General features: G+C 45.3%; 1 protein-coding gene across 2 annotated transcripts in view; it reads right to left on the minus strand.

The window, feature by feature from the left end:
- The window catches only part of GNPAT (glyceronephosphate O-acyltransferase), a 796967-nt gene that overhangs the window by 104639 nt on the left and 676491 nt on the right, over positions 1-15837 (minus strand). For both annotated transcript variants that reach the window (XM_069606907.1, XM_069606908.1), the window contains exon 14: positions 3402-3495. In XM_069606907.1, the coding sequence (XP_069463008.1) occupies positions 3402-3495 (94 nt within the window). The remainder of the gene's footprint in view (positions 1-3401; positions 3496-15837) is intronic.

Raw genomic sequence — 15837 nt, forward strand, 5'->3', positions numbered from 1 at the left:
CCCTTTCTCTTCTACTGTAGAACCCCGAAGGTTAACGCTCTCACCTTAGGTAAGTGAACGCCGTGCTCTCCATCTGCCTCGGGGCAGGGTGCTGTAACCAGTTTCTTCACTGGATAAGGGGAGCAGGCCTCTTGACTTCAGAGGACTGCTGTCCGTCGTTTACTGCACGAACGGTAAGTTTCGAGTAATTCTAATGTCTTTAAAGTCTTTAGTAATGATGTCTCTTGTTTTGCAGGGTTCCGGCGATGGTGGATGACGGGCTGAAGTGAGTTGAAGATGGAGCCCGTGTGATGAATAGAAGCGCCTGGAAGCATGTAAGTAAGTGCTTGTTGCCTGCTTCACGATGCGCTCTAACTGTCTTTTTATTTTGCAGGTACAAGTTCGGAGCGGCTGCAGGGTGCCGGAATACCCACTGGGTTAGATGTGGAAAGGAGTAATGGCACGTGAGTATTAAAGTTCCCCAATGTCTTTAAACGCACCTTGTTTTGTCTTTCAGATGCGGGATGCAGCGCCGAAGGCCTCCGGAGCGTGCGAAGAGTTGGTAAGCTTTTGTCTTTCAGATGCCGGTATGCAGTGTGAAGACCTCCGGAGCGCACGAAGAGTAGGTAAGCCTTTGTCTTTCACATGTCGGAATGCAGCGCGAGGCGTTGGTGACAGCCGATGGACCAGGTAAGTGAAGAGCTGTCACTGAAGACCGTAATGCTAACCTGTTCTTTCTTGTCTTTATAGGTGTTGCTGAAGACTGGATTCAGGATGGTAAGCCCTTTTCCTTAGGCCCAGGATCAGATGCTGAAGACACGATGAGCGTTCTGCTGCAGAGGATGCAGAATAACGCAAAGCAAGATTCATCCATCGGGTGTGGTTTAAATAGCCTCCTGTAGTGCTTAGGTGTCTCCTTCCACAGCCACGCCTAGGTAAGAAAAGAGTTCCTGCTTTCCAGAAGAGTTCCAGTGTTCTGAACCTAGGGAGTGGCTCCTGCCCCACCCAACAGGAAAAGTAGTTCCAAACAGAAGAGGATCAGAGGCTCAACTGGCAGGCAAGTAAGCAGCATGGTCTGCTGCAGGTAAGTCCACCCAAGCATTATGAGCCCGGCGCTTCCAGCGCTGGGACTGGGCATATTTATGAGCCTGGTGCCACTGGCGCCAGGACTGGGTCCAAAAGGTCCCAATTGGGACTGGTTGGCACTCGGAACCTGGGTTATGGATCTGCTTCCAAGGGAGTTGGGAAAACCCTGACCTTTTGGAAGCAGAGATCATGACAGCTAGTTGTTGTTTTCCCCAGCATATATTGATTATGGCAATCGTAAGTGGAGCCTTGTAAATTTTCATCAATTTGATATAGGGGGAGGGAGAGACGCATGAAGTTAGTCTAAGATTCATGGATTTTTTGGCCGCTATCAAAAGACCTGCCGTAGGCCGACCAAACATATTCTTGATAGCTGGCGTCATGAAAATGTAAAATGGTTCCCATATGGGTTCATTGATGAGCCATGTCTCCTGGAGCATGATAATATAAGGCATTAAGTTCATTGTTCTTCGTATTTATGAAATGCCTATGTCCTCGTGTGTTCCAAGAGAGTAGTTTAACACTTTCGTTTGTCTTGGAATGTTATAAATTATTTGCATGAGATTTCCAATCATCATGCAAATCCTTATTCATGTTGTTACTCTGGGACATGCCCATCATATTAGGATATATCCTGGGAGGCATTGCAGTTGTCACCGAGTTCATCTCTCTTATTATATCTTGTGTAATAGGGAAACCCAAGTTATAAAATTCTGGTCTTGCTTGCCAAAGAGCGTTCAGCGTAATCCCAGATCTCATGTATAGTCTCACTTTAGATAGATCATTATGATCGAGAAACTCAACTAAATCAGTATCTGAGCTTGTTAGATCCTGTAAGGTTGAGATCTCGGCACATACATTCAGAATCCTCAGGCGGTTTAGGTCAGATTTTTGAAATGGGTGTTCACGATACGTCATTATTAATCGATGGCAATGTTTATATTCATCTCTATCATAGACCTGCCGTTCTCGTCCCATTATATCTGCGCTATTAGCAACATTTGCAATTTGTGGCTTTACCACCGGTAGTACCGAACCAGTGTGGTCACCAGTGGGTCCTCTTAATAAAAGGGACAGATTTGGCATCGGAGGTTGCGTTTTCTGGGTCGTTACTTCATTTCCTAAAGCATATTTGGACTGTACAGTGTAATGAGCTGTTGATTCCCTGATCTCATCTCTTAGTTCTTGTCTAGTGGGAAGTATCTGCCTTTACATCTTTTGTTGATTACTATCTACTTGGTGTAACGGGGCTTCTTTAGCTTGTGTTGTAGTAGATATTTTAACTTCTGCATGTCTTGAATTAGAGTCCCTGATTTCATTTCGGAGTTCCTCTAATGTAGAGCAAATTTGCTTACTTGCTTCTTGTTGATCTGGTTTAATGGTTTGATTGTCTTTTTCTATCACAGCCTTTATATTCGTTGGATTAGATCTCATTGCTACTAGGTTATTTAAAGGCTCATGATCTTGCAGAGAGGGTGCATTCAGCGGTTGATCACTGCTGGACTGATTAGACTGGGCTAAGTTAGCATCTTTCATTTTTACAATGTTTAAACAAGTTTTTGTCCCTGCCATTTTCTTTGCCTGTGAACTTTTAGTGGCTCTTCGTTTGATTGGTATTACAGGCTTGGTTCTTTTTGATTGATGACATATCGTCGTTTTCCCCAAGACGCAGAATGGATTGACCAATTTTGGGCTATGGTATTTCCCCACTGATTGCATTTTTTCACTATCAGAGCCTACCATGTTGTTCAACATGTCTGAACCAGGATTTCCCTGGCTTCCTCCACGTTGCTAGATGCTAACGATGTTGTAGTTTGTATCTTTTTGTTGCCGACCCCGTCGCCTTCCATGCTGGCTGATTTTAAACATGGTTTATGTTGTGTTTTACTATTAGTTACACTTCTTCCACTCGATGCATCATCGTTGCGAGCCACTTGCTGATATTTAATCTGAATTGTTTCAACCTCTAAAGTTCTATTAAGTGACTTTTCAGCACTTTTTAATGAGTCGAGATGAATTTCATTGGGAGTTGTGGAGGGTGACACACTAGGTCTCTCTGGCGCCTTGACAACCGCCAAGGATGGCATCACTAGTATGTAAACACTGCTGCAAAGTGTAAAAGTTTGACTGTTTCCATGAAAAAAATGAATCAGAGAAAACATTGACAAATAAAGTGGTACTGACGGCTTCACAAGAGAGCATGTCACTGTTGGGAAGACTGTTGCATCAAACACCATAACATCTATTCAAGGGGATTAAGAACGTTTTAGCGATCCAATCGTACAGTGTAGATTTTGTTCCCAATCTTTGGGAAATTGATTTTTTAAGCTACTTACGATGTCCTAGACTCCACAATCCGGAGACTCCTGAAGGAGGCCAATGCATTTTTCTGCAGGTCAGAAGACAGAGCCTCGTAGCACTGGCTGACACCTGTCAAACAAAATAAGAGACAGTTGTTGCAGTGATTTCACAAAGCGTACCTAGAAACATTTACAACACAGATACAGATCCATTTCACTAGAATACTGAGCTACTTGCAACTAACCTCTGCAGCGAACCCACGGCTTTGCAGGTATATCAATATTACAGAATGATGGACTAAACCTTGCAAAGAAATGCATGGCTATGGCCCAGTGTCAATAATTCACCATAAAATCCAACACTAAATTAGGAAATCATTGAAATGCAAGTCAAACCACTGAAGAAAAAAATGCAGTCTGTTTTTCAGAAATATTTAACCTACAACTTTCAATAGGTTCAGTGAAGCACTTTAGAACAAGGCTTGGTTGAGATTTATTTTGATTTCTTAATTCTGGGGATCACCAGGATAAGGCAGGATCAGGCAGTATTTGCTATGTTCCGTCTAGTCTCAATCCTCCAGGAGTGTGTTTGTCCTTCAGACGCAAAGAGTGAACATAATGAAGCGCATTGAATGCTATGCAACGTATTGTAAATGTGATGTATGTACGTACGTACATACGTACGTATGGGATTTATAAAGCTCAAACCTACCTAGGAAGCAACGTAACACTGTACATACAGAACACACTCATGGGTTACAAGTAAGGCACATGGAGTCACAGAAGAGCCGGGATCGGTGAAGGCAGAGGTAGATGTAAGGTCGAGTGGGGTGATCTGAGATTGTCAAGATGGTCTTTTAAGAGTAGCGTCTCGCCGGGTATAAGAGTTAGGATAGTCTAGTATAATATATCTTTTAATGTTCTCAATTTTCAATTAAGTGCCTATGGACTGTTAGTGCGCTTTACAAATCCAAAAAATAAAGCTAAATAAAAAAGTGACAATTTGTGATTGGTAGTAGATCACTTTGCATTCACTGGCCAGAGGTTTGAGAATTCTTCCTAATTTTTTTTCTCATGAAGTTTAGAGCAGGTTAACAATTCAATTATTTCCAGAGGTTCTCACCTCCTCTGATTCACTGCCTCTTGGGGGTTGTGTGCGATTTCAGCGGTGTCTAAATACTGGTGATGCAAAATCATGGTGAATAAATATATTGTGCATGCTTCAGCAGTGAGCAATTGGCACAAAAATAGAAAAAGACAATCCCCCAAATGTCACCCCAAAAAACACTCTCCATGTGTTTGTCAGCACACAGGCCCCTCAGTGCATGATGCAGGTTTGGACTGATATTAGAGCCTGCTACGGTACACAAAGGGAAAGATGAAATTGCACTTCTATGTCTCTGCTAGTACTATATAAATATACTCTACCAGGTAAATTTGCATCCACAAAGTCTTTGAGGATATTCTGAGCACCCGAATGAATGTCACTATTGCTAGGCCATAATGTTAACTGAATGTAGCATCTTCACAGAGGAACTATTGAATAGTGAGCTAGTTTAACTATGCCGAACCACCTCTTTGCAGGGCTACTGAGAAACACAGTGTATTACTATATACAGTAGTGCAAAATATCAACGAAAAAGGCATTGTGTCCAGTAAAATTACTATGTGAAAAATGCAGGGTTGAGTGCCATTAACAGACTTAATAGATTTGAATACTCATATTTAACTGTTTTGTTTTAGTGAGGATTCTTAATTTCATAGTTATTTCAGGTTACGCAACAAAATCAGTATTTCCTATAGTTCCTGCTTGTCTCTGGTTTCTTTCAAATGGAACCTTATCCCCAACATGATTATTCTCCCCATTCTTCACACTTCTGCATCATTTGGTTTACTTCAACTTTTAGCACCATCTAGATAATTTTTCTCTTGTCCCAGACTTGCCAATGTCAGGCATCTGGATTTCCCCTTTCGTAGCACTGTTGCAATGATGAATACTTTCTAGCTTTGGGAGGTTTGCCTCAGACTTGACCAGGTATCTAATACTTTTACATATGGCTAATGGATCCCAACATGGGTTGCCTGTTTTCCCGTGTTCCATACATAGCTCAGTTTCTTACCTTTTTCCAGCTTTTTAGTGTCCTCAGTTTTAATAGCCATCCGGATATGATGTCAATAAGGTTCCACCACCTCTCTGGTTCAAGGATTAGGCACATCATCTCCCAAGTGCTCCCAGGTTTTCAGTACCTCTCAGGTTCAAGTGCTCAGTGTGTCCTCATCCACAATTTGATTGTTATTTAATTTGGAGTTCCCTTATGAATCTGTCAGTCCTCCAAAAGAACCATAGTCGTCTGCAGGAAGTTCTAAAATGGGCTGCTACCATTCTGACTTTTTCTTTAACTGACTGAGTTTTGGCAAATATGTGTACTCGCTCCAGCAATCCTGAGGCATGATGCGCCAGTTGCAGTAGAAAAAACAGCTCTCGCAAGAGCTCTTCTGCACATCCCTGAACCACTTCAGTGGTTTTCTAAAATCCAACCACTAACGGGAGAGGTGCAGTAGGCTACAATGCAGAACTTCATCATTGTTAAGCCTTATTTTGTATAAAACAAAATCATACATAAAGGCCCAATAAGAAATATAAACAAAATTAAAATACAACTAAACACAAAATTACTGAACACAATCATCTCTTTATTTTGTTGTCCTAATTTTAAAACCTTAGTTAAAAAGGTTTCTGGCAAGAAACAGACTAATTGATCAGCATGCATTTGTATATAAAGTACAGCAGGGCAACAGAACATAAAGTGCATATGTCTTAATGCCTGAATCAAAGTTCTGTCCTTTACAGTCTAACATGAGGGACAAAAACAAAACTAAATTGTAGTGGATCTTCTGCTGCACCTAAACCACAATGGATGAGGGTATTCTATTAATCTCCTCATTCCATCTGGAATTGATCACTTTTAAAAGGTCAAATATTTAGCCTAACTTTCACCAGCAGGGACTTTTAATAATCATATTTTATCCATGACAGGTAAGCGAGCACCCATCAGCATTAATGTTAAATACTGTCTCACTGCCAATTTACACATTTCAAAAATTCTTTCAATATATGATACAATTCGCAAAAGCAGGCTTCCATGATCTTGTGCGATTTATCCATGCAAGGGTCAGGTAACCATGAAAATAGGCCTACTTTGGCAAGTTCTGACAAGAAATATTTCAGTTACACAATATCTGAGAACATGGAGCGATTTAACAGATCTCCTAAAATCTCTCTGGGAAGGGTGGCAGCAGGATTCACCCAAACCAAACAACATAGGAGGAGTTTTGGTTTAGTGTAATCATCTATGTAACCAACCCCAATCTCAAAACGAGTGTAACAGTGCTGTGGTGCGCCGCCGAAAATGGCTGCTTGATAATTGAGCTCTGCTGACAACAGACCATGGTTAATATATCCTTCGGACAGAGAGAACCTCTTCTATGACAAAGCACTTGCCCCGACTGCTGAAGTACGCCTGAATTAACAGTGCTGGTTTGAGCAAGAATTGCACCGCCGAACTTCCGAAGCGACAGTGAGCCTCCTGGTTGGCCCGTGCAGCGGAGTTCAACCTGCACGCCAAAACTGCTTTCCCCATCGAGACGCTCAAGACACCGCAAGCAGACATGCTGCGTGGTGCAACCGCCCCCCACAAAGGAACATTGTTAATCCAACGGAGCGCGCCTTCGGCGGGCGGTCTGTATCCCAGAAAATGGCCGGAGGACAGGACCGTACCAGTGGAAGGTAGGGCAGGCGCCCCATTGCATGGTGAAACCAGAGGTGCTGCGAAGTATACTGTGACAGCGACCCCCACAGAAGGCAGTCCATCGAGGAAATTAGGCGGCTGCATGCACACAAGCAGCCAACAAACACCGACAGCAGACCGCATGCAGTGGCATAACGTGGGCTCCTGATACACGCCCAGAGGGTCGCTATACAACTGGAGGGCCAGCCCGGCACACAATGGGCATTGGCCCGACCGGAGGAGACATTGACGGCCATAACCGCGCCTCACATACAGAGCTACTGGTCGACCCCTGGGGGTTACCGAGGAATTTAGTGCGCTGTGCGGCTGCGTGGCGGCATAATTAACTTAACAGGCACATCTGCAGCCCTACGTGGGCAACAGCTGCTACATAGCCATCCCAGGGAGCGCTCATTCTCCCTATAAACACGTGACCGCCCTCCCCCTATATGGAAAGAAAACGGCCCCACAAAAACCGGGGTGTGCCCGCTGTAGGGCGGCTGGGGACACTGGGTGAAGTCAGCCCAGTAGCACCGGAACATTCGAGGGTGCACCAGCACGTACAGTATTAATCGATAGCAATGTTTATATTCATCTCGATCATAGACCTGCCTTTCTCGTCCCATTATATCTGCGCTATTAGCAAAATTTGCAATTTGTGGCTTTACCACCGGTAGTACCGAACCAGTGTGGTCACCAGTGGGTCCTCTTAATAAAAGGGACAGATTTGGCATCGGAGGTTGCGTTTTCTGGGTCGTTACTTCATTTCCTAAAGTACCAGTACGTACAGTAATACGTTTCAATCAGGACAAAAGTACAAGCCTGCAACGCGCGACCCCAGAATAACGCAGGGACCACGTGGGAGTACTAATTACATCAAGGAACTGCCAACATCATCTTTCCATGTGAGCTTGCCACCACAGCATAATCAGAGCCTCATATACGCACACAGGGATAGAACAACACAACGCTTCCACTCACCAAACTCTGAAGCGTGCACAAACCGGGGCACGTCGGCATGATATACCAACACACCTCTGAGGAGATAAAGATACTGCCCTGCGCCTGCAAACCATGACCACAGGTGGAGCCAGAGGCAGCCGTCCGCCAGTTCAAAACACATCATTTGTAGCACAGCGGAGGATCCCGTCCCCACAACATTAGAGCCCCCAAACATGCGAGCAGATAGGCTAAATCATTGTGCCCCCACCCAACATACCCCGGAGACAGAACAGATTGCATCTCCTGGGCTAGCGAACATAACACAGATTAATACGTTGAACGTGAATAGATCCTCTGAGGCTGAGGGACCCCAACAGAGCTCCCCCAGGGCGAGTCAGCCCCACCCAGAAATGTCTATGGACTCTTATATGACAGTGCTTCAGGCCGGCTTTGCGGCAGTGAATAACTAATTGGATGACATTGGTAGCAATATAGTCTCCATAAGGGCGGACCTACAGAAAGTAAACACCAGAATCATGGAGGCTGAGACCAGTGTGAGTGTGCTTGAAGACATGGCAGCCGCGCAGGGCAGAGACATCGAGGACATCAAGAAGAGCCTGAAGGCGGTGCAAGTCAAATGCAATGACCTGGAGTCCGGGTCACACTGTAAGAACATCCGGGTGGTGGGAATGGCCGAGAACTCCATAAATGTACCGATGGAAGTGTTCCTGGAGGAGGCACTCTGCAAAATGTTCCCAAAAGCGCAGTTCGCACCACAATTTCTTATTGAAAGGGCTCATAGATCATTAGCCACGCCGCCCAAACCAGGGGCCCACCACACACTATCATAGCCCGCCTGCTCAATTATCGTGATCGCGACCTGATCCTCCTCCTGTCAAGAAAAAATGGTACTTTGTCTTACCACTCAGCCAGAATCTACATCTATCCGGACTTCTCAAACGGATTTCAGGCTGCCCGACGTGAATACAATCAAGTTAAAAAGGCACTAAGAGAAAGGAAGATACCCTACGCCATAATGTTTCCAGCAAAATTACTTGTGCAACATGCGGGCAGAGGCCATTTCTTTGAATCCTCGGAGGAGGCCATGGCATACATAGAACAGAACAATCCGACTCCACCTAATAACGGTTGACCACTGCCCCGAGTCACCGCAGAAGGGGCATAGTTCATACCCGCACGGTCTAGCAAGGCACCATAACAAGAGGTTCTCCCAAATCCGTTAGAGTCACATAAAGCAGCTTGAAGACACTGATGTTCTCTCTTGTGGCCACATGACGCCACCCACTGTATCAGACAAGAGAGTTAATGTTGGGGAATACACTGTCCAGTTGGTGGGGTGGTGAGGGTGGGAGGGGAAGTGGCCAGTTGGGACAGGGTTACAAGAAAAAACGGACGGTTGGAAGATCTACAAAGCCCAAAGAGTACACGTCTGGTTAATATACAACGCAAACACTGTTATAAAATGGCACAAACCTGGGTAAATCGCACGTTCAAGCTCCTTACTTGGAATATAAGAGGGTTGGCCAATCCGATTAAAGTACAGAAAATCCTGGCATACACCAAAAGGCACATGGTTGACATCTTGATGCTACAAGAGAGACACACCACACAAAGGTTAGTGGAGACATTTTGCAGAAGACTGGGGACCGATGCGAGTGGGTACTGACTATTCCACGCAGTCCAGGGGGGTACTGACCCTTATACAAAACCGCTCTGGGTTCCAACTGACCAGATCTAAGGTGGACGCAGGAAGTCACTTCGTGATTATATGGGGTGTACGGGATAGACAGAACATAATATTGTTCAACACATATGGCCCAAATACAGATGAGCCTGATTTCTATGTACATATTATTGACCAACTAACATCATCGAAAGACTACAGTGTCATATCGGGTGGGGACAACAATACTATTATTAAACTGCACAAAGATAGAACAAACAGGAACCCCAGGGCACACACTAAAGCGGCGCAGGCTATACTGCAGGGTATGTCTCACGTCCTACTAACAGATACTTGGAGAGAATTGCCCCCCAACTTATAAGAATATACATTTCACTCCCAGGTGCACAATTCAAGCTTGTGCATCGACTGCTGGCTGTGTTCTGCACTAAACATCCCTCAGGTTAAAGAATGCACCATCCTCCTGAGAACGCTGTCGGACCACTCGCAAGTGCTATTGGTATTGGGTGTGGTGGGCCAGGAAAGGGGAGCTCGCCTATGGCGAATGCCACCTGCTCTGCTCCATGACAGGCCATCGTACCACTGAGGAATGAAATATTAGACTACTTCGATGGCAATTTGGGATCAGTGGGGGCCGTGGCCACAGTGTGGGAAGCGTTTAAGGTCTGGCTAAGGTGGCATCTACTGTCACAAACACATGGCACACTACGCACAATCAGATCAGACCTACACCACACAGAAATTATGCTACACTCCCTTGAAAACAGGCAGGCTATGACACCGGGTGAGGACACTCTCATGCCCTTCAGGAACAGCTAGAGACATATAGGAACCTGACAGAGTGGGAAATACCATATATTACCCAACCGACGAGAGCGAAGAGATATGTGGAGGGCAATAAAGCTAGCAGGACACTGGCCAATTTAGTCAAAGCAGAGCACAATTATAAACCAATCACAAGTACAGTTTGAGGCGATGGATCTGTTCACACAGAACCTAGGGAAATAAAAAGGGTATTTTAGGAGTTCTATGCCGCACTATATGCAAACGTAGATCAGGTGTCAACAATAGAACTAGACCACTGCCTGGGATCCTTCCCACTCCTCAAACTGAAACAACAGGAGAGATTGCAATTGGATCCCTCTGACAACAGAGGAGATTGTGCATGTGATAAAGGACCCGATTGCTGGGAGGACGTCGGGACCGCCCTGCCTCCGGGTAGACTTGTACAAATGCTACTCGGCTGAACTTGACCCTATATTGCTGGAGATGAGGGAGGGCGCCATGTCAACGGGAATACTCTTCCTGTCTATGAGAGAAGTAGTCATAACTGTCCTGCTCAAGCCGAACGAACCCCAACACAAACCCACATCCTACCATCCCCTATCGTTGATAAACACAGACACCAACATTTTCGCTAAAGCAATAGCCATTACCATATATGAATAAGTTAGTGTATCCAGATCAGTCAGGGTTTATCCCTACGAGATCAACCTGCCGGAACCTACGCAGGCTATTTGCCATAATATCCCAACTTGACTCCAAAGCAAAAGTAGTAGCGGTCTTGCTAGATGCGGAAAAGCATTTGATTCGGTATCTTGGCAATACATGTATGCAATTTTGGAACACATGGGGTTTGGGGCACAATTCATGGGGTATATACGACTTCTATACAAAGATCCTAGTGCAAGAATTTGAACAAATCACACCCTATCATCCAGATTCTCACTACATAGGGGTACATGCCAAGGCTGCCCACTGTCCCCACTCAGTTTCACCCTAACGATATAAGGGATAGCAGCGTTCATACGACACAAGCATAAGGGTAGAGGTATCCGAATCCGTGCCCCCCCCCCCAATTGATCTCGCTTTACAGACAATACCCTACTGTACATTCGCAACCCCGAAATTAATCTGGTCCCGGTCATGCAAGACGTAAAAGAATTTGCCAAACTCTCTGGGTTCAAAATTAACCAAGCTTAATCAGAAATCATCCCGTTAACACCAGGCACGGTAAGGACGTAAACCATGGCGGACTACTGCTGGTCCCCAGGCACTGCCCGATATTTGGGCGGGCGTCATAGTAGCCACGGACAGAAATACACTACTCTCTGCCAACCACGACCCATACATATCACAATTAGAGACCAAGCTGAAGATATGGAATAAACTCCCGGATTCAATTTACGGCCGCATTGCCCTACTGAAGATGGTAGTGGTACCAAAACTCTTATATCTATTTAGCAACATCCCGATATGGCCCGGTAAAACGTTCTTCGTAAGGTTACAAAAACGTGCATCCATCATCGAATGGGGGGGGCGGTAAGAATGAGCTGGCCCAAACTATGTGAACAATATGACAATGGTGGACGAGCCACCCCTGACTGAGCTCTATTACTACGTGGCACAAGCACAGTGTGCAAAATACTGGTCCCAGAATATAGAAAACTAAGCCCACACACAGCTGCCCCAGTAGACATACGCTCTACGATATTTTCCCAGCTGAGTGGCAAAGCTGGGGACGTGGACCCAGTGGCCTGCACGGTACGAGCTTGGGCAGGGCTGTTTCGTAGGGTGGAATTCACAGTAACATACAGCACATCCTATCCCCGCTGGCACTACTCAGACATCACCCCTATATTTGACACAATGATGCAAAGAACATGGGATCCCATGAAGGAAATGATGGTGAGGGATTTCTTCCTGGGGCAGATTTGTGACACTGAAAGAAGTGCAAGACAAAATCTGGGATGGTCTGCCGAGAACATTACAATTCCAACGGCTAAAAGCAGCCTGCAGGCACAATTGGCCCTCATTACCCAACAAGCCAACCACACATCCATTCTTACTAAACACAGAAACCCAGGCAGGGGTCGAGGGCGGCATATCTAAGTTATACAGAACGGCACAACTCCACACCCCATCCAAGAATGGGATGAAGGCTAAATGGGAAAGGGACTTAAGCATAGCAAAAGATGACACGCAATGGGCGAGATACTGCCAGCTTACAAATGCAATCTCCCTCAATGCAAACATTCGCTTAGTCCAGTTCAAAATGCTTAATCACCTCACATCACCCTAAAGGAGATCGTGAAGTTCGATCAGAACAAGCCTGCATCCTACTCCAAATGTAACACGCCGGACAAAAACTCCATCCACATGTCTGGTACTGCCCAGCTATCCACCAATAATGGGAGGAGGTGGCCACTATGATCAGCAGCATCCTAGATACCCACATTTCCCCCACCCACAGAAGTACCTACTGGGAGATATAGGGAAACTGTCCATAAAGTCACAACAGCTATTCACTGTGGCGGGGGCGGTAGCCACGCAAAATATTATTAGAAGCTGGAAGTCTCGCAAGGCACCCACGATCCAAGAATGGATAAAATACTTGATGTACATAAATGACTGCGAGGAAAACCTTATATCACAGGTCGGTCCAACAAGTAGATCAAAAACATATGGGCACCATTCCATCGCTACCTAGCGGACATACATGATGAGCTCCACTCAGCGTCAGACCAAGCAGGGACGGTGGATACTCAATGAAGCAAGCCATACAGGTGCCCCATAGGCAATGTGATTTTTACTATGTTTGTAATGAAGTGTACTTGACTCAAGTTGTTCTAACCGTCAGCAAACAAATTAAGTAAAAAAAATTAAAAAAAATAGTGACTAACGTAGATACCGAGTATGGGAGGCATAGCAGTTTTTTCAGAAAATATTTTCGATAGCTTCTAAAGATTGAACATTGGCAGTACCCCAAACTCCTTCGACCATATGTTACAGCTACTACTGTTTTTGCCCTACAGGCAGACAGACTGGGATTGTGCGACTGCCATTGTGTTTTGTGTTAGGGAGAACTCTCTGTAAGGCTAATTTCCCAAACCTAGTGAGTCCCCCAGCGGCTTTGCTGGATTTTTTGGGGTTTATTTTTTTCTCCTGCTAAAAGTGAGACTCTTTTTCTCCCACTCTTAGACATGATTTGAGATATCCTTTGACTTTGTGATGTGTTTTATGGGCTATGGGGTCTTTTACTCCATAGGGTTTCATGTGGTTTTTGTTAAGTGTGTCACACAGCACCGTCAGCGCAGTAACACAGGGGTGTCATAGTGACCCCCAAACATAGACTCCATACCCTGGGACTGACAACTGTCTCCCAGGGCATGTAAAGTCAAAATTGACTTTACTAGTCTTAAATTGGGAACAGAACCAGTACAAAACCATCATATTGTGGAAGTACTGTAGGGGTAATTCGATTGCCCCTAGGTCTATTTTTTGAGGGGGCACTGTGCAGTCCCCCCTCGTTGAGTTTCTGGCTGGTGGCAGGGGTTACCACGCAAAATATTCCTTAAGAATATTTACTATGGTATTTTCCCATTCATTTTAAACGCACCACTTTTTGGTGCAATGTTAAAGATACCCCCGGGTTATTTATTTAATATTTATTCCCCGGTTGGGTCTTTTCGCCAGGACTCGGTTTTAAAATGGCGTTTGTGTTCGCCTCTGTAACTCCAACCCAAGTCGAGCCCTTTGTTCCACTTTTGGCGGGCTTCTCCACAGAAGCCTCCAAAAGTGGTGCCACTCTGTCTGGGTCTACAGGATGTGTGGGAGGGGGTTTAGGCACCCTGGACTGTGTTGCCTCGGCAACTCAAGTCGCACTCTTGTGTGATTGGCCCAGTGGTGAGCCGCCCGGCTCACCACTTAGCATGTTTGAGTGACATCTAGGACAGATTAATGGGGGTTTTCTGCACAAAAGCAGGGCTTTGGGGACTGGGACTTCAGACGTCGCCACAGGACCAAAGAATTCGAAGAGGGAGAAGCTGAGCCGACCTGTAACGACAACACTACCGGTGGAGCCCTGCTGAACCGACTCACCACTTCTTCCAACGACAGAGGAGATCTTCATCCCGAAGAGTCTTCTTCCTTTGACTGGTGGGGATAACCAGTTTGCCTGCCTTTTCGTCTTCCCAGTTCATCTCGTGGCCGCCTTGCCTGTGCCAAGCACCCCGGCAACCGGGATACCACGTTTTACCACTACTGCAAATAAAAGGGTAGTACTTTTTAACCGGAGAACTCTGCGGCTGTTTTTTCCCTGGCAATGAGACAACCTTCAGCTTTCCTCCACGTCGAGATCTTCTCTTCCACTGGACGACGCCGCGACTTGCATTCACTGCCAAGAACAACTGCCCCCAGTGGAGGATTCTCTCCACTTTCAAGGTACTCTGTCCGCCTGGCCTCCCTCGCAATGGTCTGTGTGGGGTGTCTCGTAAATCCTCATCTTACCACTTGGGTTGGCCCTAGGCTGGCTAACTGAACTTTTCTGAGCTGAACTGACTCCTTTTTAAACTCTCTGCAAGACTTTCCAAGCCTTTTAAACTGTGTGATCTTGGGCACATTGGTGTTCTACTCTCTCTAAGAGGGAGCCTGGCCTCTGAACCTTTTGCTCACAAGTATACTTTGACTTTCCTGCCTTGCTGAGTGTTTCTAAAGCATGGTGTGTGCTGTTCCTAATTTCTGCCTTTTCCCTCCCTTTTTCTTAACTTATTGGAGTGCCATCTTTAGTTAAGCGCTCACCTCTGTCTGGAAATAAGTGGTGTTAACTAAGACTTGTCTAATAAGGAATAAGGGATGTATATATATTAATAGTGACTGTGTTTTTTTAACTTGCTTACAATAATAGTGCTAGAGGGTTTCTAAGTGTGTCTTTAAATAAATAATTATATACTTGATACCAAAGCTCTGGTCAGTGTTTGCTTGTGCTACTGTATTTTTGTACCTATCTTGTATACTCTATATACTGTCTAACTCTTCTTCAGAGAAGGCTGGCTGCTCAGCCACCAGGTAAATCTGGGTGGTACAGACTGCTACCAATTGGGTTTACTGCCAACACCTGTAGTCTTAAGCCTTTTGCAGTGGTCCCTAAGGGAACTGCACAGGTTTCTGCCTAACATTTTGCAAACCTAAATAAAGTCATATTGCTATAATGCCAGGATAATCATAGGTTTCGGCCCAATACATTTACTTCTAGTTA

The sequence above is a fragment of the Ambystoma mexicanum genome, chromosome 4p (assembly GCF_040938575.1).
Source record: "Ambystoma mexicanum isolate Mex_15411 chromosome 4p, UKY_AmexF1_1, whole genome shotgun sequence".
Lineage (NCBI taxonomy): Eukaryota > Metazoa > Chordata > Amphibia > Caudata > Ambystomatidae > Ambystoma > Ambystoma mexicanum.